At 38.4% G+C, this 27,626-nt stretch overlaps 1 protein-coding gene across 1 annotated transcript in view; it reads left to right on the top strand.

Moving 5' to 3' along the window:
* LOC131667616 (protein unc-79 homolog) overlaps positions 1 to 27,626 on the top strand; it is a gene marked incomplete at its 3' end in the record, with an annotated part of 3,688,809 nt that overhangs the window by 530,451 nt on the left and 3,130,732 nt on the right. The window contains exon 7 of the mRNA XM_058941149.1: positions 25,902 to 26,134. Coding sequence (XP_058797132.1) covers positions 25,902 to 26,134 — 233 coding nt within the window. The remainder of the gene's footprint in view (positions 1 to 25,901; positions 26,135 to 27,626) is intronic.

Raw genomic sequence — 27,626 nt, forward strand, 5'->3', positions numbered from 1 at the left:
TAAAACAATTTGTAATCCCGTTTGTAGACGACATTCTTTGTATCTCAAAAACATTCGAGGAACATATCTCTTATCTTCGAGCGTTATTCACTTGTTGCTGTAGGGACAATTATACTTTAAAATTTTCAAAATCGAAGCTGGTTCAAAACGAGATGGAGTTTTTAGGTCACGTTATTACACCCTCGGGTATCAAGCCCCAACGGGGAAAAATTACAGCTTCTAAAAGACTTTAAGGCTCCTAAAAACCTTAAAAGCTTGCAAAGCTTTCTCGGTTTCGTGAACTTTTATACTAAATTCGCTAAGAATTATGCGGCCGCCTGTCGACCTTTAATGGATTTGCTGCGGAAAAGTAGTGGCTACCAATGGTTACCTGAGCACCAAGTGGCTTTTGAGGAAATAAAAAAGTTATTTATTGAAAATATTACTCTGATATATCCGGATCCTGAAAAACCCTATATCCTAACCACTGATGCCAGTTACCATACTGTGGCTGCAGCTCTCTCGCAACTAAATCAGGAAGGTGAAGAAGAAGTCATAACCTTCATTCGCGAACATTAAAAGGGGCTGAACTAAATTATTTTACTACCGAGAAGGAGCTTTTAGGTGTCGCATGGTCTTGTTCGAAATTAGATACATATTTAAGAGGCGCGAAGAAAATTGTCGTTCGTACTGATCACGAAGCCCTTAAATTTTTATCGACTAGTAAATTCACTAACTCGCGATTGATGCGTTGGTGTTTATTCCTACAAGATTACAACTTGACGTGCGAATATTTGCCGGGAAGCCAGAATAAAGCAGCAGACTTTTTATCTAGACATGTATTGAACGATAGCAACGATGAAGAAGGCGTGATTAGTATAGCTAGTTTGATGAAAAAACCATCACCAGCTCTTATAAAAAACTTTATTAATCTTCAACATCTTCAAGAACAGGACGTTTTTATTAATAGGATCAAAAAACGAGAAAGTTTTAACAACCGATTCGTGGTCCAGGAAAAATTGGTGTTCAAAAGGGAAAAAAGTAAAACCAAACTTGTGCTCCCCGAACAAATGATTAATGATTTAATAACTGAACTTCATGAAATGTACGGACATGTAGGATGTCGGAAAATCTTCAAAATGATACAAGAAGACTTCTACATTCCAAAAGTACGGAAAAAAGTTAGCAGCATAATTAAACGCTGTGACTTGTGCCAACTTACCAAGTACTACAATCAGAAAATAGATACAGTGATGCAACCAATTCTAGTGAATCAACCTAGAGAACTATTATCGATTGATTTTTATGGTCCTCTGCCAACTTCAACCGGAGAAGTCAAGTATATTTTGACTACCATCGATGTTTTTAATAAATACGTCGTAAAATATCCAATGAGACGTGCTACCACCCACACAACCATAAAAAGGATTTTTGACGACTATGTGCCAAAATATGGAAAACCAAAATCAATCATTAGCGACCACGGTACTCAATTCACATCAAGGAATTGGAGAGAAAAGCTGGCGTCTATGAACATAAATCTGATATTCTCTAGCACACGTCATCCGCAAAGTAACTCAGTAGAGCGTATACATAGAGAGTTGGGACGTTTTTTAAGAGCGTATGCCCATGGAAATCCAAAAGGCTGGATCTGGTTAATACCAAAGATACAAAATATAATAAATTCTGCTTATCACGACACAACCGAATATACACCTATGGAAATCCACCTAGGAAGGAAACCAGATCGCTTTTGGCATAATTGGTTTTCCCAAAATGATTCGACAGTATCTAACAGAATCACCAATCTTCGCGAGAAAATCCATAAAAAGCTAAGCAAAAGAGCTCTAGCGTATAACATGAATTCCAAACATAAACCATACAAAATAAACGACATTGTATTACTAAAAAGTCACAATGCAACAGATAAATCAGAAGAACGTTTTAAAAAATTTATGAGACTGTACGAAGGACCATACTTAGTACAATAAATCATAGGTATGGATACATATTTGCTCCGTTACAAGAATGGAAAAATTTGGGGAAAATTTCACACCTCGTTATTAAAGCCTTACTACTGTTAGTCGCCAGAGGTCGATTCAATATATGTAAATAGATTCTTCGAATTCATGCCTATATACCAGCCTTCAACGAGAAGAATTCTTAACAATTTTTGGCCATGGCCTTCTCAAAAAAAGATCAAAGTACCCAGACCGATCTCTCGGATTTGAGGGATTTTATCCCTCATCCGCAGGGCCGTTCTTTCATGCCCTCTTACAACCTGGTACCTTGGCTGGAATGCAAAAGAACGCAAACTCCAGCCAGGTTTCCCCAGGTGAACTCTCCCATGGCCAAACCTCCAAAACCAATGGTGAGGGAAGCACCCATCCCCTTCCTACCTTCCAGCGTCCCTCGACCTGCCAACCCTGAGCCTGTTGCGGAAGAGAGAAAGGTTTCCAAACAACAGCTCCGCAGAGTGAGGAAACGCATCGCCATACTGGAGGCAAGAATAGCTGAGAAGGAGGAGGAAATAAAGCAACTAAGGGAGGAAGCAACCACCAGCACCAAAATTAAAAAATGAATGTAAATAAATGATAAATGAAAAAAAAAAAAATACAACAACAAATCAGACACCATTAGTCACATTAGAATGGCTCGTCCGATTCGTCATTCTAATGGAGGGCTATGTAACAGTTCAGTCCGATTTGTCTCTCATTTCCCTCTGCAAATTAGCAACCCGTCATACACAAGACAATCAAAGAAAAGCGGTAATGGAGCAAAGGCGCTTTTCTCACATATGCAAATGTGTTAGGGCAACTCTGCAAAAACATTACCATATAAGGAGCGTGACGTCACGACCGTGGGAAAATTTATTGTTTACAATAGAAAATCGACAATTATAAAGTTTTTCGAATAAACTAAAGTATTTTTGATCCTGAATTTCATGTAGATAGAACTCTCAAGTCAATATTTATTAGTCAAATTTAATCTACAAGTTAGAATCTTAGAGTACCATCCTTTATCTGTTTCAATACTATTGGAGAACACTAAGAACTAGAAAATTCTTCTATTACACTCTGATTCTGCATATTTTTAATCATTTGATTAACCTCTCCTCGCAAAGGAACAGGACGGGGAGGTTGTTTAATATTGTGTTCAACTAAATTACTTCCTGCAACGTTATCATCATCAAAAATTTCTTCAAAATCTATTAAGAGTTTTAAAAATTTCTTTTTCTGTGAAGAGACTATATTGTGGAAGTTATTATTAAAAACATCTGTTAATAAACTAGATATTTCTTGAATATATTTTAAAACTTTTCAACATCGTTGTTCTTTGGAGTTAATAGTGATTATATATGAAGTATTCATGACAATTGTGTTTATTAAGTTGGAAATGCCTGTTTTGTTTAAAAAATCACAACCTAATATACAATCATCAATAATATCAGCTATGAAAACAATTATTTTGGCTGAATGTTGACATAAATTTATCTAGACTTTAGCTTTAGGTTTAACCGGAACAATTTCTTCAGTACGATATTTCAATGTATCCTCATTTAAAGGTAGTAAATTGATAAGTTGATCCATAAACCTTGAATTCAAAATAGTCACATCTGAGCATGAGTTATATTTAAAAATATAAAAAATTCCATTAACAAGTCCTTCAAATTAAAAAGATTTCAAATTACTAAGAATCCTACAAATATGTGGTTGTAAAAAATCATTAACACAAGGAGCTTGTTTATTTGATGTTAAACTCACTCCTGAAGGCTTAACACAACCTAGTTTCCTTGTTCTGAATATCGGTCACGAGTGTCACCTTTCTTCTGGCATTTCCAACATTCAAGATTTTTTAACTATTCTTGAAAGACAAATTGTTTATTTTGATTTTCCGTAATCTTGGTCATTTGATTTTGTGTCATAGAAGAAACTGAATTATTTTAAGAAATTCTATCACTTCGTGAAATTGAATTCCTATTTTGATCTTTAATCGATTTAACTTTCAAAGCACGAGCTAAAGCTATTTTTAAAGAAGTAATTCTTTCTAATTGAAGAATTTCCCACATCTCTGAATGATAAATACCCATGATGAATTGGGCACATGCTATCTTATCCTGAATTTCTTTTGAGTATTCAGGGTAAACAAAAGCTGCTAGTTCTATCGCATCTACTAAAGTTGGGAGATCTTCACCTGGACGTTGTCGTCTAGTTTGGAATAAAAAGTAGCTATCAGATTTAAAATGTATATCGAAACATTCAAGCTTATCTAATAAAGCTCTAAGATCCAAAGTTTCTGTGTCGGTGAAACTGTTTAATATACTTTTTGCTTTGCCTCACAATGACGCATCTAATGATATCATTTTCTTATTATCTGACCAAGCATTTGCTTTCGTGATCAAATTAAATTGATTTAAATATTTTGTAAAAGGAGTTTCACCATCATAAGTATCAGGTTTTAGGTTATAACCTAACCCCAAATCTGTATGAGTGACCGCGGTAGATACAGAACTTGATGTGGTACCCTCTCTTAAGTCATTATTATTTCGAATTTGATTTGTATTTGAGGTATGTGTATATATTAATGGTATTGAGAAACAGAAATCGAACAGATCTGTAATATTTGTTGTCGTAGATGATGCAGTTCCTGTTGAAGAGAACGTTGTTGTGAACGTAGATCTTCGATGATACGTTGGCTTTCAATGGCCGCAGAGTTATAATGTTTTAGTATGGCTTCCAAATGATTTCGATGTCTTCGTTCGGTTGCGCATGTAACTGGAAGAACTTCCAATTCATTTCTGGTCTCATTCAGTGATAATAACGTCTCACGTAGTACAGATTGGAGTACAGAAGGTGTTTGAAACGACGTTTCTGGCAGGTCAGGTAGTATTGGTACGACATGATATATCGTAGATGTGTCGTGAACATCTACTTGACACTCATCAACGGTCGTAGCTGAGTTGTAACGTAATGGACCGAACCGTCAGATGAATCTAAAGTGACGAGAACCAGATGAGAGATAGTCGAGTCATTAATACCTAGATTGTTTGTAGATTCGGTATTTTGTGAGAGATATGTTGTAGAATTCATTTCAGTTGTGATAGCAGGAACGGCGGTAGAAGCGGCCGCAGTTTGTGACCGTGTCGTTATTTGAAACGGCATGCGAGAAGACGTAAGGGGTGTTTTACCAGACATCTTGTGTAAATAATACTTTACACAAAGTTTAGGGCAAGTTTCTAAAATTTAATAAACTCACGTAAATAATAAACACAAATTATATAAAAGAACATTAATTGAATAAATCAACATATAAAATAATTTTATTAGTTATATCAGATTACTCAATCAATTTGTGAGACTGACTAAAAAGAATAACAACGTTACTGGGCGTTGTTCTTGGTAAATATGAGATGTATTCAAAAAGTAAAGTGAATTTTTAAATTGGGCGGGCTGCGTAGATTTGATCATCAATATTTTTTTTATTATGTTGTTATACATGTCTCTCACATATGCTCACAGTTTCAGCCAGTTTGTATAATGACTATTTTCCGAGAAAGAAACGTTAGACGTGTTTTTTGTGCTCGGCAATTTTCTGCTGTTGAAAACAATGGATCAAAGAGTTTGCATAAAATTTTCTGTAAAAAATGGAATTAAGTGCTCCAAAACACTTGAAATATTGACAGTTGCATACAGTGAGTCTATTTTAAATAAAAAAAATCTTTACAAATAGTATAAGCTCTTTCAAGATGGTCGAGAAGACATCAATAACGAACCTCGTTCTGGACGCTCCAGCACTTCAATAACCGATGAAAGTGTTGAAAAAGTGAAACAAATGGTGTTAAAAAGTCGTCAAATCACTATTAGAGAAGTGGCTGAAGACGTCAGCATCTCTGTTGGCTCGTGCTATGCAATTTTTTCCGAAGTTTCAGACATGAAACATGTAGCAGCATTTGCTCCGAAACTGCTTAATTTTGGAAAAAATAACCGTTAAAGGAGCATTACTGAAGAGCTGTTAAACAACGTCAATGATAATCCTGATATACTCAAAAGAGTCATAACTGTTGACGAATCATGGGTTTATGGTTATGACGTCGAAATTAAAGCCCAATCGTCCCAATGGAAGACTTCAAAAGAGCAAAGACCGAAAAAAGTACGCCAAGTTCGATCAAATGTCAAGGTTTTACTCATTGTTTTCTTTGATTATTGCGGCATAGTACACCAAAAGTTCTTACCACAAGCTATAAATATATATACACAATAAAGAGTATTACCTTGAAGTTATGCGCCGTTTGCAGGAAGCAATACGAAAAAAATCTCCGGAAATTTAGGAAAACAATTCATGAATTTTGCATCACGATAATGCACCTGCTCATCCCTCGTTGCTTGTGTCGAACTTTTGACCAAAAAAAACCACAATTGTGCCTCAGGCATCATATTCACTGAATATAGCCTCCTGTGACTTTTTTCTGTTCCCAAAACTCAAGAAACCCATGAAAGGACGAAGGTTTGGAACGATTAAAGAGATGAAAAAATCTCTGAAAAAACTCAAGGCTATACCAGAAAGTGCTTACCAGAAGTACTTTGAGAATTGGAAAAAACCTTGGTAAGTGTATTATATATGAGGGGGATTACTTTAAAGAGGACAACGTAAATATTGATGAATAAATAAATATTTTTTCATAAAAATAAAAACTCACCTAACTTTTTGAACATACCTCATAACTAAACAATGTTGAGAAGAACGACAAAATTTATATTCTACTAAATGATCATTAGTATTAACGAAGTCACCATAACTATAAAGCACAACAACATTAAAATATATATTGGACATCAAAGCTGCAAGACTTATGAGGTCTGTCCGGAAAGTATCGGGCCTACCTTTATATTTTCGTGCTAGCGTTATTCTTTATCATCTGGTGGGTGGCATTCTTCAAAGTAATCCCCATTTGATTGAATAACACGGTTCCATCGATGTTTCCACTTTCAAAACAGTTCTGGAACTCACTTTTAGGGATAGCCATAAGTACACTCGTCGCATTGTTTTCAACCGTTGTTTTGTCATCGAATTGGTGTCCTTTGAGTGAGTTTTTTAGTTTTGGAAACAGCCAAAAGTCACAAGAGGCTATGTCGGGACTGTATGGAGGTTCTCGAAGCAATGCGATATTGTGTTTGCTCAAAAACTGCTGCACAAGATTGGATGAATGCGCTGGCGCATTATCGTGATGGAGAAGCCAGTCACCACTTTCCGAAAAGTGCGGCCGTTTTCTTTTTACTGCATCACACAAACGTTTCAAAATTTTAACGTAGTATTTTTTATTGATTGTCTGACCTCTTGGTGCATATTCGTGATGTACAACACCTTCACAATCGAAGAAAACAATCAACATTGACTTAACATTGCTCCGACTTTGACGTCCTTTTTTTGGTCTTGGCGATTCAAAATGCTTCCACTGTGAAGATTGTTGTTTTGTTTCAGGATCATAACCATAAACCCACGATTCATCACTTGTAATTACTTTTCTAAGCACATTATCATCATTATTGACTATTTCCAGATTGTCCAGAGCGATTTCTAAGCGAATGTTCTGCTCTGCTGTGAGCAATTTTGGGATGAATTTCGCACACACGCGTTTCATTCCTAAAACGGGCACAGGGCTGTACTATGCCGAATTATTGGGCCGATTCGATGTCGAATTGCAGAAAAATCGGCTCCATTTGGCGAAGAAAAAAGTGCTCTTCCACCATGACAACGCACCGGCTCACACCTCCGCCGTCGCCATGGCCAAATTGGTCGAATTAGGCTACGAAATGCTGCCCCATCCACCGTATTCTCCAGATTTAGCCCCGTGCGACTTCTTTTTGTTTCCAAACTTGAAAAAGTCACTCGCCGGGCAGAAATTTGAGTCGAATGAGGAGGTAATCGTTGCCACGGAAGCCTACTTTTCAGACCCCGAGGAAACGTATTTTTCAGACGGGTTAAAGAAGTTAAAGCATCGCTGGGACAAGTTTATCGAACTAAAAGGAGACTATGTTGAAAAATAAAATGCCACTTTTCCAAAATTTTCGTTTTTCTTTTGTAGGCTAAGTACTTATCGGACCACCCTTGTATCAATTAAACGAATTCTTACTCATGTTTCTCAGATTCAGAGAATCCGCTTTATTATAAAAATTAACATTTACAACTTAATAAACAAATTAAATTTGCACATTAAAATTCAATTGGATTTAATAGTTAAAAGTAATTAAAATATTATATTCCTAATCTATGCCATAAAATCTATATAAAAATTACTTTGTTACATTGAAATTACTCTTAATTAACGCATTTTAATTGAATAGTAAAAACAATTGTATATCTATAAGTAGAGTGAGATCACGCTCCTTATACAAGGTCTGTCCGGAAAGTATCGGGCCTACTTTCATATTTTCGTGCTAGCGTTATTCTTTATCATCTGGTGGGTGGCATTCTTCAAAGTAATCCCCATTTGTTTGAACAACACGGTTCCATCGATGTTTCCACTTTCAAAACAGTCCTGGAACTCACTTTTAGGGATAGCCATAAGTACACTCGTCGCATTGTTTTCAACCGTTGTTTTGTCATCGAATTGGTGTCCTTTGAGTGGGTTTTTTAGTTTTGAAAACCGCCAAAAGTCACAAGGGGCTATGTCGGGACTGTATGGAGGTTCTCGAAGCAATGCGATATTGTGTTTGCTCAAAAACTGCTGCACAAGATTGGATGAATGCGCTGGCGCATTATCGTGATGGAGAAGCCAGTCACCATTTTCCCAAAAGTGCGGCCGTTTTCTTTTTACTGCATCACGCAAACGTTTCAAAATTTGAACGTAGTAGTCTTTATTGATTGTTTGACCTGCTGGTGTATATTCGTGATGTACAACACCTTCACAATGTAAAAAAAACAATCAACGATGACTTAAGACTGTTCCGACTTTGACTTGTTTTTTTTGGTCTTGGCGATTGAGACACTGTGAAGATTGTTGTTTTGTTTCAGGATTATAACCATAAACTCATGATTCATCACCTGTAATAACTTTTCTAAGCACATTTTCATCATTATTGACTATTTCCAGATTGTCCAGAGTGATTTCTAAGCGAATGTTCTTCTGCTCTGCTGTGAGCAATTTTGGGATGAATTTCGCACACACGCGTTTCATTCCTAAATTTTCGGTTAAAATTTCTGAAATGATAGTTTTTGGTATCCCAAGTTCTTCTTCTAGTTCTCGCATAGTTTCACGACGATCTTGTTCGATTGCAAATCGTACCCGGTCAATATTATCTGCAGTTTTTGTCGTCGAAGGTCGACCGGAACGAGAATGACTATCGACAGAAGTGCGACAATCCTTGAACCGTTTATACCACTATTTTATTCGTGTTTTGCTCATACACTCGCTTTCGAAGGCTTTTTGCATCATTTTAATAGTTTCCGAACTCGTTTTTCCGAGTTGAAAGCAAAATTTGATGCAAATTCATCGATCTTGTTTTTCAGTCATTTTTGACAATATCAAAATCCGACAAACGCGAAAAAGGCACTGTAAACAAAGACACGCTGCACATGAACTATACGTCCGGCAGGTGTCAGTAAGTAACCAATAGATTCGTGAGACTTTACTGTTGACGTTTCTGTTCGGTAGAGGTCGCTCGAACACTATGGCGCGAAGATATAAACGTAGGCCCGATACTTTCCGGACAGACCTCGTATGATGACCTAAACATTACGTCGTATTATAATTGTAGTAGGATTGAGTATAATAACAGAAATTGTTTAAAAGTTACAATTGGTCTAAATCTAGAGGACTCATCTTAGAAAAGTACGATAAAAGCAGTTAATAATACGTATAAACTATTAACATAAAAATATTAAATTCAATGACAACGTATCAATAGATCATATAACTAACTAATTTTTTGTTTAGACGTGGATAATGGAGATAAATTGTCGTTCCGGTTTCTCTATATTACTCGAATTTACTGTCTATAATCTTAATTGCTACAGAGAGAAAAGAAGGATTGTATATTAAAATCATCTCCGGGTAAGTTTATACGCTAATAATTATGAGTGAGATTAGATTTATTATACGAGTATGTTAACTGATTTTATTTTAAAGGTGTCATTAAAACTCTTTATCTCATGTTTTCAAGTCTTTCATTTACATCACGAAAACCTCATTCTACAACCTAAATATCTCTACTAATCATCAGTTTTCTTAAACCTTCTGGATCTTTCTTGAAGTATTCTATGATTTGAGCATCATTAACATTAGCTTGAAAAGGGCCTACTGAATCTACTATGTCGTATTATCTACTATCTACGTATTATGTATCGATTATTGTAGTATTATCTACTATCTATTATGTATCGATTCAAAGTATTAATCATGAATTTATATTCGTAATTTTTATTCATTACTAGCACTATTTTCATGCCAAAGATAAGTTCCATCCCCAATCGAAGTCAACTGATTATCTTGAATGGCAGTATAACGGGGATTTAGCCCGGTTAGCCCCGTAAATATAAAAAAAAGGAAGTAATTAAAGTTAAATGAGGAATGTCCGAGCGAAGTCTGGAGCCTCCTGGACTGTCCGTCTTCTCAGGTCCGGTGTTCGTCACGCCGGTGACAGGACGGCCGAATCCGCGCAGATTCGTAGTGTTGGCTGAAGAACGCAAAAGCCGAAGATTCGAAAGCGGGTGTAGGCGCGAAAGGGCAGAGCGTTTGAATAAGGCGTCGGGGTACGAATAAATAAAAGAGACTAACAGTAAACAGTATTTTTAATCAGTAGAAGATAACAAAAGCGGTCGGAAGGAGGGAGAGAGTACGCTGAGAGAACGGATAGAGAGAGAGTAAACCAACTAGCAGGTACTTACAATGACGGTACTCGTCCTCTAGGTACGCAAACGAGTCGCACAGTTTGCGTAAACGCACACGCACAAGTTATCGGGCACCACGTGCACTCCGCGGCTCGTTTCCTCCTGACGAACTCTCGCTTTAACAGCTACAGCACGCAAGCGTAGATCTTCTGCGGGGCCGGGCGACGTCGCAACTTCTCTCCGGATAAAGGCCACAACTCCGAGATTGCAGAAGAGGGAAACACCAGGTCACAACCAAGATCTCAACAGGGAAAGTCGTCGAGACAAAAGAATCTACTCGCCCGCTGACCAATCCGCACGATGGCAACTCTTTAGCGTGATACTTGCTCGGCTCTCGATTTCGTTCTGCTCTGCGTCTCGTCGATTAGTGCCCGCGGTCACTCGCTAAAGCGCGACTATGTCTCTCTCTCTCTCTCTCCGCGCCTCGCGGTCGCGCGCGGAAGTATCCCTGCGTACTCGCATCTCTCTCTCTCTCTCTCTTACCTTATATTCGAGCCGAAAAGTAATTACATGTACAAATATTAATAATAAATGAATATAAGCATAATAAATTCATAAATATATAGGATAGGTTCGGAGAAATATGTTATATTTACATGTCATTACTAGGGAGAGAGAGATATAACGGGTTGGCAATCTCACTCGTTATAGCAGATAATGCTTTAGCAACTGAAGTATTATGACTTATTAATTCTTCTCTACTCAATGCGTTAATTCTAAAGCATGTTGGAAGCACATCTTTTTCACAAGCGGTCAAAATTGAGTGAGAGAAATCTGAAACCTGTTGCTCACGTTGAAGCCCTAAAACTGCACAAATAACTTTATCTGAATTTCCGCTCACTAGTTTGAACAAAAAAACGATCAGTGCTTGCGTAATATTTCGAGATTCTGAATTTCTTAAAGACGGCATCATATCGCATCATTCGATGATATTTTCCCAATTTAATCCAGCAGTCAACATTTTCAGACTCTCGTCGGGAAATAAAGAGTCACCAATTCTGTCGTGAATTTCCGAATCAACTCGAATAGATAACTGTTCAAGTAATTTTGATAGATCTATAATAGGAATAAAACTTATTGAAGAATATACCTCGACGTTATTAAAATCTTTTTTTTAGTTAAGGGGTTTTCCACACCATCTACTAACTACTAAAACATATATTTTCCTATTCGCAAAAACCTGCATTGCATCTTTATCTGGAGCAAGTTTTTTAGTGCAAAAGCAACAATACAAATAAGTCGATATTATCCTGTCAATTGTCATTTCAACTAATTGAACTTCTTCTTTTGGCTTTGATTCTGGAGAAGTAAATCCTAGACTATTGTTCAACGTTTGAGAATCAAAAGGAGGAATTTCAGCAGGTTTTTGTGCAAAAGTTTGCAGTGCCGAATTTGATGCAAGTTAATCATTCTGTCTCTGTCGATGCAAGATTATCCTAATATTATCGAGACAAGTTGAACATACAATTACGTTGTATAGAATTACGTTGAGTTCTCCTGTCTTATTGAAAGTCTTTTTAAAATTAGATGTTTTCATTAGAATTTAATGACTTTTTGTAACCTGGAATTTTTCCAGATAACATTGCAACCTGGATATCTAAGGCTAATGCAATTTTCTGTTTGTTCTGACATTCTAATCTGTAAGTAAAAAGAATTTTTGATTTCAAAATGACAAGAATATTAATTTTCAAAAAGTTTTGGTAATGAGATTAAAAAAAGAGAAATAAAGAAAAAAGTAAAAACCATGTTATATACAATACATTATATTTGTACGATAGGAGCGTCCGAACTCTCCAGGTTTGAACTTTATATAATTAAGTTATTATTTATGACATAGATTGAACATGAAAAAATCAAGGTATTGAAAAAGTTTTCATGCTTAATTTAATAATATATAATAATATATATACAATATTCGCTATTATTTTTCATTAACTATTAAACTTTTACAAAACGACACTAACAAATAACCTTAGTTAAAAACGAAACCCTATGTGAAAAGTATAACGTTATAATTTTGTAACGTTCTCAAGTTTAAGAAGTAAATAATCGAAATTATAAATATTATTATCACTTGGTCGATTTGAATGCTAAAAAAATCTTTCAAAAATTTTACTTGAATACTTGCATTACAATATGAATGGAATATTTGACATTTTCTCGATTACAAATTTTTAAGATTATTTAGTGATGTAATAGTTATTTATCGTAATTAGTACCCCCCCCCCTCCCGCGCCCAACCCTTACACTTTTCAGGAAAGGTAAACATATGCAGGCGATGAGGTATGATAATTATAAAATTTTTTTTATTATACTCAAACATGTTCTTCAGTCTTCAATAGTTTTACATGCTCTATTGGTTTCCTTGAACAATTTTATACCAGCCTTTTTTGTTGAATATATAATGCTGGAATCATAGGAACAGTCAAATTCATAGCTACTTGATTATGTTTTTTATTAAAAATATATGTTATACTTGTGTGACGTCCGGGTCACTTTCTCAGGAACGTCTGAGGCGGACGTTATCTCAGGTGCTCTTTTCGGTTTACGTGCGTACGCCTAAACCAAAATAAGAAATTGGAGAATCAGAACTTTCTACTTCGCGTTTCGCGTTATAAAGACAAGTTTCTGACTATAAGTCTCCCATCGAACACCATGATCTAATGCAATCGGGACTTGTATGTGAATATCCCAGACCTTGCTGGAAGCGAGTGTATGAGCAAAACACGAATAAAAGAGTGGTATAAATGGTACAAGGATAGTCGCACTTCTGTCGATAGTGATTCTCGTTCCGGCCGACCTTCGATGACAAAAATCGCAGATAATATTGAGCGGGTGCGACTTGCAATCGAACACGATCGTCGTATGACTGTGCGAGAACTAGAAGATGACCTTGTGATACCAAAAACTATAATTTCAGAAATTTTAACCGAAAATTTAGGAATGAAACACGCGTATGCGAAATTCATCCCAAAATTGCTCACAGCAGAGCAGAAGAACATTCGCTTAGAAATCGCTCTGGACAATCTGGAAATGGTCAATAATGATGATAATGTGCTTAGAAAAGTTATTACAGGTGATGAATCGTGGGTTTATGATTATGATCCTGAAACAAAACAACAATCTTCACAGTGGAAGCATTTTGAATCGCCAAGACCAAAAAAAGGACGTCAAAGTCGGAGCAATGTTAAGTCAATGTTGATTGTTTTCTTCGATTGTGAAGGGGTTGTACATCACGAATATGCACCAAGAGGTCAGACAATCAATAAAAAATACTACGTTCAAATTTTGAAACGTTTGCGTGATGCAGTAAAAAGAAAACGGCCGCACTTTTGGGAAAATGGTGACTGGCTTCTCCATCACGATAATGCGCCAGCGCATTCATCCAATCTTGTGCAGCAGTTTTTGAGCAAACACAATATCGCATTGCTTCGAGAACCTCCATACAGTCCCGACATAGCCTCTGGTGACTTTTGGCTGTTTCCAAAACTAAAAAAACCACTCAAAGGACACCGATCCAATGACTAAACAACAGTTGAAAACAATGCGACGAGTGTACTTAAGGCTATCTCTAAAAGTGAGTTTCAGGACTGTTTTGAAAAGTGGAAACATCGATGGAACCGTGTTATTCAATAAAGTGGGGATTACTTTGAAGGATGCTACCCACCAGATGATAAAGAAAAACGCTAGCACGAAAATATAAAGGTAGGCCCGATACTTTCCGGACAGACCTCGTATACTAAAAAATATACATGTTAGTTTGTACTTTTATAAGAGTACTTGTCGGGCCCGTCGTTATCAAAATCAATAACGAAACAAAATCTTACATAGCTATGACTATTCCGGATTGATACTGCGCCTGATACAAGTATAAAATAAAGTCTTTACAAATCTCTATTTATACAGCTAAACGCAATATTTTCTGAACAAGATATTATTGTACCTTTTCATGTTATTCCATATTGATAGAAGGAATGAAATATTTATATTTGTAATATTAGGACAATCATACATACCGTTTCAGTCGTCTGGATTTTCATAACGATGGGCCGGACTCTTATACTCGTAAAGTTTATTCGAATTTTGTTTCCACCATTGGAAACATTTCAATGCATGATGTTATTAATGTTAAAAAACTAAATTGAACGAAAGTACAATCTCATAGAAATAAGCGACATAAGTGATGATGCAACAAGCATAAAACTATTGATGTTGCAAGGGGAAAATTCAATAGCTACGGTGCCCCACAGCTATGCCCCGCGATTTTGGGTCCTACTTCGGTTAAGAAAGCTGGAGCTAACTCTCACAAACACAAATTCACCGTGAATGGCTGAAAAATTGAGGCCAGGCAATTAAGACACATCAGACATCATTTTCCTACGAGGGTGGTCCGATAAGTACTTAGCCTACAAAAGGAAAACGAAAATTTTGGAAAAATGGCGTTTTATTTTTCAACATAGTCTCCTTTTAGTTCGATACACTTGGCCCAGTGATGCTCCAACTTCTTTAACCAGTCTGAAAAATACGTTTCCTCGAGGTCTGAAAAGTAGGCTTCCGTGGCAGCGATTACCTCCTCATTCGACTCAAATTTCTGCCCGGCGAGTGACTTTTTCAGGTTTGGAAACAAAAAGAAGTCGCACGGGGCTAAATCTGGAGAATACGGTGGATGGGGCAGCATTTCGTAGCCTAATTCGACCAATTTGGCCATGGCAACGGCGGAGGTGTAAGCCGGTGCGTTGTCATGGTGGAAGAGCAATTTTTTCTTCGCCAAATGGAGCCGTTTGTTCTGCAATTCGACGTCGAATCGGTCCAATAATTTGGCATAGTACAGCCTTGTGACCGTTTTGCCCCTCTCTAGGTAGTCGATGTAGATCACACCTTGTGAATCCCAGAAAACGGTGGCCATCACCTTTCTGGCCGATGGGGCAGTCTTCGCCTTCTTCGGAGCACTTTCGCCGGGTAAAGTACACTGTTTCGACTATTCGTTGGTCTCTGGTTTATACCAGTGAATCCATGTTTCGTCGACTGTCACGAAACGACACAGAAACTCCTTTGGATTGCGCTTAACCAGCGTCAGACATTGCTCTGAAGTTGTCTCACGGTTGCGCTTGTTGTCCGGAATGAGCAAACGCGGCACCCATCACGCCGACAGCTTTCTCATGCCCAAAATTTCATGCAGAGCATGACCCACGCGGTCTTTTGAGATCGCGATACGATCTTAGCTATCTCGCGCACCTTCAATCGTCGATCTGCCAATACGAGATCGTGAATTTTTGTCACGTTATCCTCCGTGGTAGCCGTTTTCGGAGCACCTGGACGTGGCTCTTCAAAAGTCGACGTGCGACCACGTTGAAACTTGTTAAACCAATACGGTCGCCATCGAAGGAGAAGAGTCATCGTACACAGCATCCAGCTCCACTCACATTAAGTGTTTATAGAACCGTTCAGATAGAAGTATTTGAAATAAGCTGTTGTAAAACCAAAATAAGTTATGAGATACGTAGGAAGAAAAATTAAAAGTGCGCTCTTTATTTTGCTACTCTACGATAACAACGCATAACGAAATCTTAGCCGAAAGGTTTGTCCGTACGCAAGTACACTAATGTCAACAAACAGCAGTACTTGTTAATCATGACGAGTGATCAGACAAACAACGAACACACTGCTCACAAACACGACCAAGATGATTGCAAAATAAATAACTTTCGGCTACTTGGTGACCGACACCATTGCTGTAAACAAAGATACAGCTGTGGTTCAGCAGGCGCACTATATCGTAACTGCTGATATTAGTTGATGACTCATCGATTTCTCTTGATTATTCGCGGCATTCGAAGATCGATGGCCCAGATGATGTGATCCTAGTCTTCACTTGCTCTAGGCATCCAGCTTTCAACAGACGCACATCAAATCTACTAGTTACGACATGCACTCAAGACCCAAAACTTTTCGGCGAAAAACAGAAAACAAAGAGTAATGGTAGCAAGGGTAACATCTTTTCTTTCGACTTTTTTATGTGCTGGTCGAAGCGAGACTAATCTTCGTTTAGTCGTGTGCCGCTCTTCTCTTTTAACCACGCACCCGTGTGCTTTCCTGCGGTACGCTGTCGAATTTTAGTCTATCTCTATCTCTCACGTTCACGTTCGCTATTTTCCGTCGCAATTACTCCTTATTACGTACATACACATTACCAACAAATATAAACGCTTATAAAAGCATAGTTATTATGGGAACTCCTTCATTTTTTACTTAAATTGCTTAATTTTTTCAAATAAATTCTGTATATGAATTTTTTATCGTTAAATAAATGTTTTCTAAAAAAATTATATAGAGAAAATGACCGCCTGAGGAGCGGATTTGTTAGAAACAGTCGACAAATTACCTAACTGACCGCGACTTATATCTCAATCGTCCATGAAAGATTCATCCTTTAATAAACATTTTGTTACCTGAACCCCGAAAGGTCTCTATCCACATACAAAAAATAATTCTTTTAATTGACAAATCTTGAACGAAGGAACATTCATTTGTTAAATTTATTAATAATAAGCGTAATGATTTACAAAACTTGAAATAATTGTATAAAATATTTACATTTAAACATGAGGCGTAATACCAGTTATATACTATATAACTGTGTATTATTATAGTGTAATTTAAACGATTACAAAAAGAGAACGAATATTTCTTTTAATGAATTCAACATATGGATGCTTTATTGTTCAAAAAGTGTTTAAGCAATTCTTTATTTGTGTATGGATAGAGACCTTTCAGAGTTCAGGTAACAAAATCTTTAGCAAGGAGTGGACTTTTTGTCCTACTAAGGCATCAAGAGGACCCGGGACCTAGCGATACAGCGGAGCAGAAGACGTTTGAGCCCGATACCAGTCCTCGGCAGAGTAGGAGGGTGGTCATTCTGGAAGGACCAGGTGGCCACGTACAAGTTGTGGAGAAGGGAGAGGACTCGATAGATATGAAGATCGAGCAACCCGAAGATCTAAAGGATTCGGGTCCCTCCACACAACAAACTCCCCTACCTAAGGAATCCTCGAGTACGAGCAAGCCCATCATCGTAGCAACGGCTGAAGGGGAAAAGCCGCTAAAAAGCACGAAAGATGGAGGAGAGAATGCGAATCGTGGATACGACCCAGAGAATGAGACAAGATGGTGGTTGCGGGTAGACATAGGTGACTTTAAGATTAGAGCAATCTATGATACTGGCGCCTTATCTACAGTAATGGATCAGTTAGGGCTAAGATTGGCATCGGAGATGGGACTCGGATTGAATGTGCCCAGGGCGGGCGATGCAAGGTTCGCTGACGGGCGCCCATGCCCCATTATTAGTCACGTGATGTTCCCCTTTAAGGTAGAGGGAATCACAACCATGATAAGAGTCGCCATTACGCCACTGGTCACGGATGACTGCTATGTAGGCGCAAACTTTATAAGAGAGTTCCGCGCAGTTTTGGATACCGATAAGGATAAATTATCACTGAAGGACGCCCAGGTAAAAGTACCTATGGAAGTGGCGAGAATTAATGGTACGGCATTTCCCGCACCGATAGAACGGTGGGAGGTCACGGAAACACAGCTTGGGGAAATTAAAGACCTCGTCAGTAGAATGATTCCTGACGGAGGAGAGGTTTTAGGCTGTACCGTGGGGGTTAAGCACGAAATAGATGTTGGAAGTGCCCGACCCATAAAACAGAAGTACTACCCATTGTTCGAGAGGGTGCGAAAGAAAATGAATGCGCTGGTCAAGGATATTCTGAAAAAAGATGTAATCGAACCAGCGACCAACGGGTGGTCAAGTCCAGTTGTGATAGTACAGAAGGCTAATGGAAAATATAGGTTCTGCGTAAATTACCCAAAGGTAAATGCAATAACCAAACCAGATGCCTATCTTTTGCCATATATGAGCGACTTCCTAAGATGAATAAGGGATGCCAAGTTCATATCCACGCTGGACTGAAGTAGCGCGTACCATCTGATTCCCCTAACGGAAGAATCACGACCGATATCTGCGTTTACAGTCCCAGGGTTGAGGCATTTTCAATTCAAGAGGATACCCTTCGGACTGTCATACACGGGGACTACCTTCCAGAGGTTGATGGATAAGGTGATCCGTTCGCTATTGCTTACCTCGACGACGTAATTGTGGTTTCGTCGTCATTTGAGGAGCATCTGTGGCACCTGGAAAAGGTATTAAAGAGAATTCTAGGTACGGGTCTAACCATCAACAAAGCCAAAAGCCACTTCTGTAAGACGGAAGTAAGGTACTTGGGAGTTCTCGTGAACCGGGACGGAGTAAGACCAGATCCCGAGAAGATACGACCAATACTGGAGTATTCAACACCACGGATAGTCAAACAGGTAAAGCGATTCATGGGCATGACGTCGTGGTGTAAACGTTTTATACCCTACTTCGCCATGATCGCTAAGCCTATAAACTGCCTGACGAAAAAGAATGTACGTTTCTCTTGGGAGAAGGAGCAAGAGCGAGCTTTCGCGAGGTAACAGGAGGCGATGACTTTCGCCCCAATACTGCAACCACCCGATCCTTGTGGTCAGTTTATACTACAAACTGACGCCAGTGACAGTGGGATCTGGGCGCTCCTCACACAATGTGTTGATGGAGAGGAGCGTGTAATCGAATACGCCAGCTGATGACTCATCAGCGCTAAGAGAAATTATACAGTCTTCGAGAGAGAGTGCTTGACAGTGGTATGGGCCATTGGGAACTTCCGGCCGTATATTGCAGGGCATCACTTCAAGGTCAGCACGGATCATAGTTGCCTGAAATGGCTCCACAGTATGAGAAATCCCATGGGAAGACTAGTGCGTTGGGTGCTAACATTGCAAGGCAATGTCTTCGATATTGCCTATCGAAGGGGAGATCTCAATGTGGTGCCGGACGCATTGTCTCTAGGACCTATGAGGAGGAAGAGACTGAAGTAAATGCTATAAATAGACGGCCGGAGACCACTGATGCCTCGTATTTATAGTAATATCAAAAGGTATGCCAGAACCCACACTCACACCCTACATGGAAGGTAGTTGGGGGGAGGCTGTATCACTATTAACCTGATGAGGACGGTGAAGGATCTATCGACAAGGAGAAAGCAGGGAATCTTGCGGTGCCTAGGGAGAAAAGGCACCAGGTGCTCCAGGACGTCCATGATGCTCCTGCAGCGTACGTTCTCCAGGGCTAGGCGCTTGTACTACTGGCCTAAGATGTACGATCAGATTAGGGAGTACGTAAATAGTTGCCCGATATGTCAGCAATGCAAGGTGGAACTTGCGGGCTGATGGGTCGTAGACAAGTGTCACGACCCTGGCACGTGGAGGCCGGCGACATCACTGGACCATTCAGACATGTACGTCTAGGGCTTAACGAGGTGGAAGGTGCCTGACGGTTCGCCGGAGAACTTCAGTTTCAGGTGCATGAGCAACTGAGACGTTTTCTGAACCGCCAGAGTTAAGAAGAGCTGGTTGGGACCTGGGCAGAGGTAGCTTAGCGACAGAGGGCCTATAGAGAGGCCCTGCTGCGGGTGGAACATGGGCAGGAATCACCTGCAGCTCTTCTGGTGACGGCTCAAGAGAAGAGAGCCCCGGGAGCTACAGGTGCTGGGCCGATGCTCACAGTTCACGGGGCGCGTGGCTCCCAATACCACGATCGTGGTTATGTCGCAGGATGGACATGCGATGGCCACGGTGGGAGGCGTGATGATCACCGCCTCCCAGGGAGTCAGCGCCCAGAAGTTCCCTTGGTCTGTGGAGTAGAGAGGCTGCTACATCTGCGGGGATTCACATTAGCGCTACCCGAAGCATAGAGCGCCAGGTGTAGGCCCTGGAAGGAAGTAAATAAAGTAGCCTTAAAGAAAAAGAGGAAGGAGTTTTTGGTCATTTGGTTCCTTTCCTCTCTTCTTTTGCAGGTTCCTGATGACGTCGAATCACGGGTATTCGTCCTGTGGGTAGTCAGGACTTGGAAGAGGCTGCAACGATAGTCAATTCGATCAATCGATACGTTCGCGATTCGGTAGCACTTACAATGCTAGAGCGAACGTCTAAGAGAGAGAGAGGGCGCACGAGAGTTCAATTTTTCAGTTAAGACTCAGCTGTTGCTTGTGATAGTAACGCCAAATAGTTTTCTACTGTGTTTTGCCGTTTTCCAATCGAAAATTTTCCTGGTATTTTGGATACGTGCGCGAGTGATCGCAAAAAGATTATAAAAAAGCAGCAGCAAACCACAGCACAGTGAGCAGCAGCATTAATTGCAGCAGTCACCGATCTTTGTAACCGAGGCAGCGCAGCTGGTTCCACAGGAGCACCAATAATAATTTGCTTCAACAATTACGGTTGATCACCGTAATTGTACCGCATGGTGGATGCACCTCCCTTTTTCTACACGACAAAATACTTATGAGAGTATTTTGTTTATTGCGACCGTTTGTGTGTTCGCGCCGAGCGTTAGTTTTCGCGGTTGAATTTAGAATTCTCTCTCTCTCTCTCCCTATATTATTGTAACAAATTGTTAATTCTATTCGCGTGTGCAAGTCTTTTGGCCCATCGAAGACTGTAGTTTATTAGTCATAAACGATATTAATTTTATTCGCCACATTACGTTATTTCGTTCTCTTTTAGCTTAACGGCTGGTTAAATTTTAAACCGATTTCATCTAAGGAATAGTTGAACATTAGGTCAGTCACACCAAAGATAGATCGAGTATCACAAGTCATGTGACTCAAGGTGAGTTCAATTCGGTTGGAAAAGGAGACATCGGAATGAAAGTATCAAACGTAAAGGCGAATACACGTATACTTATATGTGTTTAACGGAGCAGCGGTTAGCTCTGCATCGTGGGAGTTTGTTCTTTAATAAACCCTATTTGTACCAGCTGATCCAGCCCGTTACAATATTTAAAATTTACATAATAATATTTACATCATTTAAATATTTTAATTACTGGAATTGCATCGAACGAAATGCAGCCGAAGAATAACACTTTATATTAGATTTATATTATATTATTTCACTTTGTTTGTAAATATTATTAGTATCAATCAGCGTGTTGGATACATACTCTCTATTAAATAAGGAGTCATTTTCAAGTTAATATCTGAAGTAACTTTATAAAGCCTACTTATTGATTTATGAGATAAAAAATGTTCCGACTAAACAATTGTTCCATTTCATATTTTTACTGACAAAGAATTTTTCTAAGACCAAAAAAAAAGAGAAAATTCATTTTTTTGCAAAATTCATGATATTTATTATATAATAATATTGAATGAGTGAAAAAAACTTTGATATAGTTTTTCATCTTTTTGGCGTGTCAGCTGTGAAAAAAAAAATTTCGAAAAAATAAAAAAAAATAGTACAGTTTTCCACTTACAAAAACAAACATTTTTTCTCCTATATTTTTTTTTGAATTTTTAGAATTTGCGAAGATAAAAAATGTTTAAAAAAACTGTCACTTCCCGGAAAAAATGCCCGTCCGTGCGTCGGTTTTGAAGAAAATAACTTTTTGACCAGTGATTCAGATGGAGCTTGATAAAAGCTAAAACATGCATTCACTCAGATTTTTTAAAGATTTTTTTTCCAGATTTGGCAGATTTTCAAAGTTAGCAAAAAATTTTCCGATTTTTCAATGTTGAATTATTGCTTGCAAAGAATTAAAAAACAAGCGAAGGCATCCATAAAGTATACCATTTGAAAGCTCTTAGAAAGATTTCGCAAACGCACTCCCGGGTGACCCTGTATGTTAATTTTTACCAGAGACATTGAACTTTAAAATTTGACTAATTTTGGCGGCAGCGGGCCCAAATTAAATGACCGGCAGTGTAAGTCGCGGTCAGTCAGGTAATTTGTCAATTCTTTCTAGCAAATCCTCTTCCTGCGCGGTATCCCTTCCCACATATAGAAAATTAATTTTTTTAAATGACATTTTTTTAACATTGAGAAATCTATATAATGAACTAATGTAAAAAAATTTCATCTCGTTTTTGAACTATAAAAATCGTACTATGCTAGGTAAAAAATGAGGCGACTGTATTTGTATTAGGGATTTATAATTTAAATGGCATTGAGCCTTATTCAAAATCAACTGTTTTTAAGTAATAAAGCACAATTATTGTATAATAATAATTATTACAAAATAATAATAAAATATAATTTATAATTTTATCATCATTATACTAAATTAACAACAACTACCTGTCTCATTGTATTGGATCTCAAAGAGCAACGAAGTTGATATAATTATATTGCATTACCATTAACAGCTTATAACTTTTAAACTAATTTTTAGAAATAGATATTTTAATGTGAACAATTGTAGAACACAAATTCCGATTTCGATTTTGTATCATGTTTCCCTGTTCTAGTTTGTGAGAAGAAGTTATACGAGTATAGACGTTAAGAACCGCTCAAGTGCATTAAAATCATTGAAAATGACAACATACGACTATTCGCTTTGCCGATGAGGTAAGCAAATAGTCACCCCCCTCTCCCTTTTCTGTAAGCTCGGTTCCCAGTATTTACAAATTTTTTGCCGACAAGATTTTCCGACTCGAGCCGTATACCTGCACACTATCAGATTTTTTTTCGCGAAAACCTTATACATGGGTCTACGCTTCTATAAGCATCTATATTCGTTGGCGCTATTTAACATTAGATTGGATATATATATATATTTTTTTTTTCTAACAGGATGTGTATTTAATGTGTGTGCTACGCTGGACACGGGTTGCGGGTTCGCGTGTGGATATGCGCAACTGAACGCGAGCTGCGCGAAGATTGCCGCTGCGCCACACAATGGCGTAGACTTTTGCGGTGCTCGACGAACTTTTAGAAGATTGCCCGAGCGGGCCAATCTCGAGAACTTTCTCTGCGGCAATCTTCCCACTGCTACCTTATATCTAGCGTAGCCACGCTCGTCTCCGGGCGAAGTCCCCGTTGTTTGCCACTGTTACTTTGTTCGGTAGGCTCAGCCTCGCTCGGAGGTATTGATGATGTGACGTATGTAATTCCGGCTAGCTAGAAACGGACGCTAAAGCACGAGGTTGTTTTGTCAACACGAACGCACCGATGAGGGAAAGGGATTCTAATAATGGTTCAGTCAATGATTTTTATTGCTTACATAATTTACTTGTCTCTAAAGTGATCTTTATTATTCATTGTTCACGTATAAATTTTACGCCTGCGCTACTACCGCGATTTATTACACATGGAATATACGGACGCCGCCATCTTATCTAACACCGCATATGAGTCATTCTTACTTGCTCTCGCTACGCAATACTTACGATCGCCCGTTACCGGATTATGATCTCACGTGAGATCGCCGACGATTCCATCTATACACGCGAAACTAATAACGCAAAGCTGGCCAGCTTACTTTATTACTATCGCTCTTGTCTACACCGACGCTTAGTTTAGCCTTGCTCGTATGTCGATCTCGCTGGGGAAGTTGCCGATGTCGACTCGGGCGGCCACCGTATCCTTAGTGTGCGTCTTTTAGTGTACCCTATTCTTTTCTCAGCTATAGCCCCTTTCCACACAGCTGCACACTTTTATATGGAACGAAATGTTCGCACTCTGTAAAGGCCACAATCGTCCGCCGCGAGTAGTTCTCCTAGACTCCTGCTCTTTTCGCTATCCCTTTCTCACTCTTCCCGCGTAGAGCGTGCACTCAACTCGTGTCTGGTAGGTGCTGCCTCTCGCGGACAGTTGTCCTGACGAGGTGAGAGCGTAAATATAACGTTTACCGTTACAATATATATATATATATATATATATATCTATTAATGACTTAAACATATTTACTTGAAAAAAAAAAAATTTGCTGTAAAAACATTACTACTGTATTCTCCATCCAAAAACGTACCTACTTTCTTTTTGATAAACTGCATGATATTGAAAATATAGAAGATTTTCAATAAATGAAAATTTTTTACAAAAACAGTAGTAATATAATAAAAAATAAGTTAAGAATAAAGTTCGAAGTCTCACATTATTGCTTTAGTTATTGCCTTTCTATTGACGTCGAGATTTTTGAAGTATGATTATTTCTAACTGCATTGCAAACAGTCAACGTGGCTCTAAAAATTTGTTTAAATATCATAATTTCACACATACGCAGAACAGCCCTACGTATCGTAATTGTTAGGCATCACAAGAACTTTTCAATGAGTGGATAAATTTTTGTTTAGCTAAAACTCCAAATAAAAACTTAAAATTTACAGTTATTGTTTTGATGGGCTTAAACTTTTTAAACGTAGTGTTAGCCGCTTAGTTTAGTTTTAGTTTCCTGTACCCTGCACCGTACAATCGGTTTTCAGGGCACCTCACCCACCACTTCCATATTGTCTGCCGTGAGGTGTTCCCGAGAAGCATCGGACTACCGCGGTTTCCAAAGATAGTCATTTATTCGCTTCTACGGTGGGTGCTCAGCATGAGCTCTCTGGTGTTTTTTGTAATTTTTTGGTGCACTTTCGTGCGATATTGTTACCAGAGGAACTCACGCCTTGCGTTGCGACGAAAACTATAGTAAAGCGAGGTTATCAGCCTGCCTCGCTTTACTGGACCTACAGTTTAATGCTCCGTAATTTACATTACTTAAGCCAGTAGAATCCGAACCACTGCGAGAACCGCGGTGTTGTTGCTTTTGGCACATACACAAATTTTTCTTTCGAAAAAGTCAAAGATGCCCGCACCGGGAATCGAACCCAGGCCGCCCGCGTTAGAGTCCTGCGTTCTATCCACTGAGCCACCGCGGCTCTCTTAAGCCGTAGTATATATTATGCAAGATTGTCTATACATCGGATATAATCACTTTTATTCATTATACCTGAATTTGATGATCGTCTAACAATGAAAAAAATACCTGCAGTTGCACTACTTAATAACTTTCAGTAATAAATACTTTCTACAATATGTATTTAGATTTTACAAAAAATTTGACTTTTAATGTTTATCATTTGATTTCAAATACATAATTATTAGTATATTATACTTTGCTCTTTCTCTTACAGATGACTTCTTACCATTTAGTTGTCAAAGAGATGATTGCCCCAATTCTGGTAACGCTGAGGCTACAAAAGTTTGTTTTAGTCATTCAATTTCTATTCTATATGCAGCAGATCTTCCGCCTCCTTTGTATTTGTGTATTGAATGTGCTAACGAAATACATAAAGACAATCCCAATCAAGCTTTCAATGACATTCTTCATCCTATGCAGCAAATTTCTTTGGTTTGCGAAAATAAGGTAACATTACTATATTAGTGGTTATTTTCAAAAAATATTTATTTATAATAGGATAGCTTGGTATTTTAGAAAATAAAATGTTGAACTTTTACTATTTAAAAAAAAGTATATGTGTAAAAATAAACATTGTATTTATGATGCTTTAAGACTTAATTTGAGATAGTGATCAAGTAATCAGAGAGGTTCGTAACCTTCGATTATTATTTATGGAGACTTCATATTACTACCATATAGCAGAAATGAAAAATTACTTTTCTATAATATATTAGTGACGGAAAAAGTCTCCGAGCTATTCTCGTCATTACTATCACCAACGGAAAATTCTGGCATATAGACTTGAATGTCTGGGATTTTATACAGTCGAGATTTTTTACTTCTTTTGTAGGTGCCATATACGAGGTATGATCAAAAAGTAAGGTGAATTTTTATTTTTCTCAAAAAATATTTATTTATTCATCAATTTTTATTTTATCTCCTTCAAAATAATCCCCCTCGGATATAATGCACTTGTGCCAACGCTTTTTCCAATCCTCAAAGCATTTCAAAAAATCATTTTTTGTGATCTTGTTTAGTTCATCCTTCGATGCCGTCTTTATCTCCTCAATCGTGGCAAAACGCCGTCCTTTCATGGGCCTCTTCAGTTTTGCAAACAAGAAGAAGTCACAGGGGGCCAGATCTGGGGAATACGGTGCCTGTGGCATCGTTACTGTGTTGGTTTTAGCCAAAAATTCGCGCACAAGCAACGATATGTGAGCAGGGGCGTTATCATGGTGCAAAAGCCAATTTTTATTTTTCCACGAATTCGGACGTTTCTGGCGGATTGCTTCGCGCAAATTGCGCATAACTTGCAGGTAATATTCCTTATTTACTGTTCTACCCTGTGGCAAGAACTCATGATGCACCACGCACCTGCAGTCAAAGAAAACTGTAAGCAAAACCTTTACATTTGATCGAACTTGGCGTGCTTTTTTTGGTCTTGGTGATCCAGAATGCCTCCACTGGGACGATTGAGTCTTAGTCTCGACGTCATAACCGTATACCCATGTTTCGTCACCTGTTTTAACTCTGTTGAGTAAATCAGGATCATCGTTGACGTCATTCAGTAGCTCTTGGGCGATGCTCATGCGACGTTTCTTTTGGTTGAAATTGAGCAATTTCGGAACAAACTTCGCTGACACACGTCTCCTGTCTAAAACACTCTTCAAAATTGATTGGCACGAACCAAATGAGATGCCAATATCATCAGCAATTTCTCTAATGGTAATTCGACGATTTCCCAACACTATTTTCTTCACTTCTTCAACATTCTCATCAGTTGTTGATGTCCTGGGGCGTCCAAAACGAGGTTCGTCGTCGGTGTCTTCTCGGCCTTCGTGGAAGAGTTTATACCACTTGTAAACATTTTTTTGGCTTAAAGTAGACTCACCGTCTGCCACTTTCTGCATTTCAAGTGTTTTGGAACATTTGATTCCATTTTTCACACAAAATTTAA

Source organism: Phymastichus coffea, unplaced genomic scaffold, assembly GCF_024137745.1.
Source record: "Phymastichus coffea isolate CEN01 unplaced genomic scaffold, Cenicafe_Pcof_1.1 PCOF00005, whole genome shotgun sequence".
NCBI lineage: Eukaryota > Metazoa > Arthropoda > Insecta > Hymenoptera > Eulophidae > Phymastichus > Phymastichus coffea.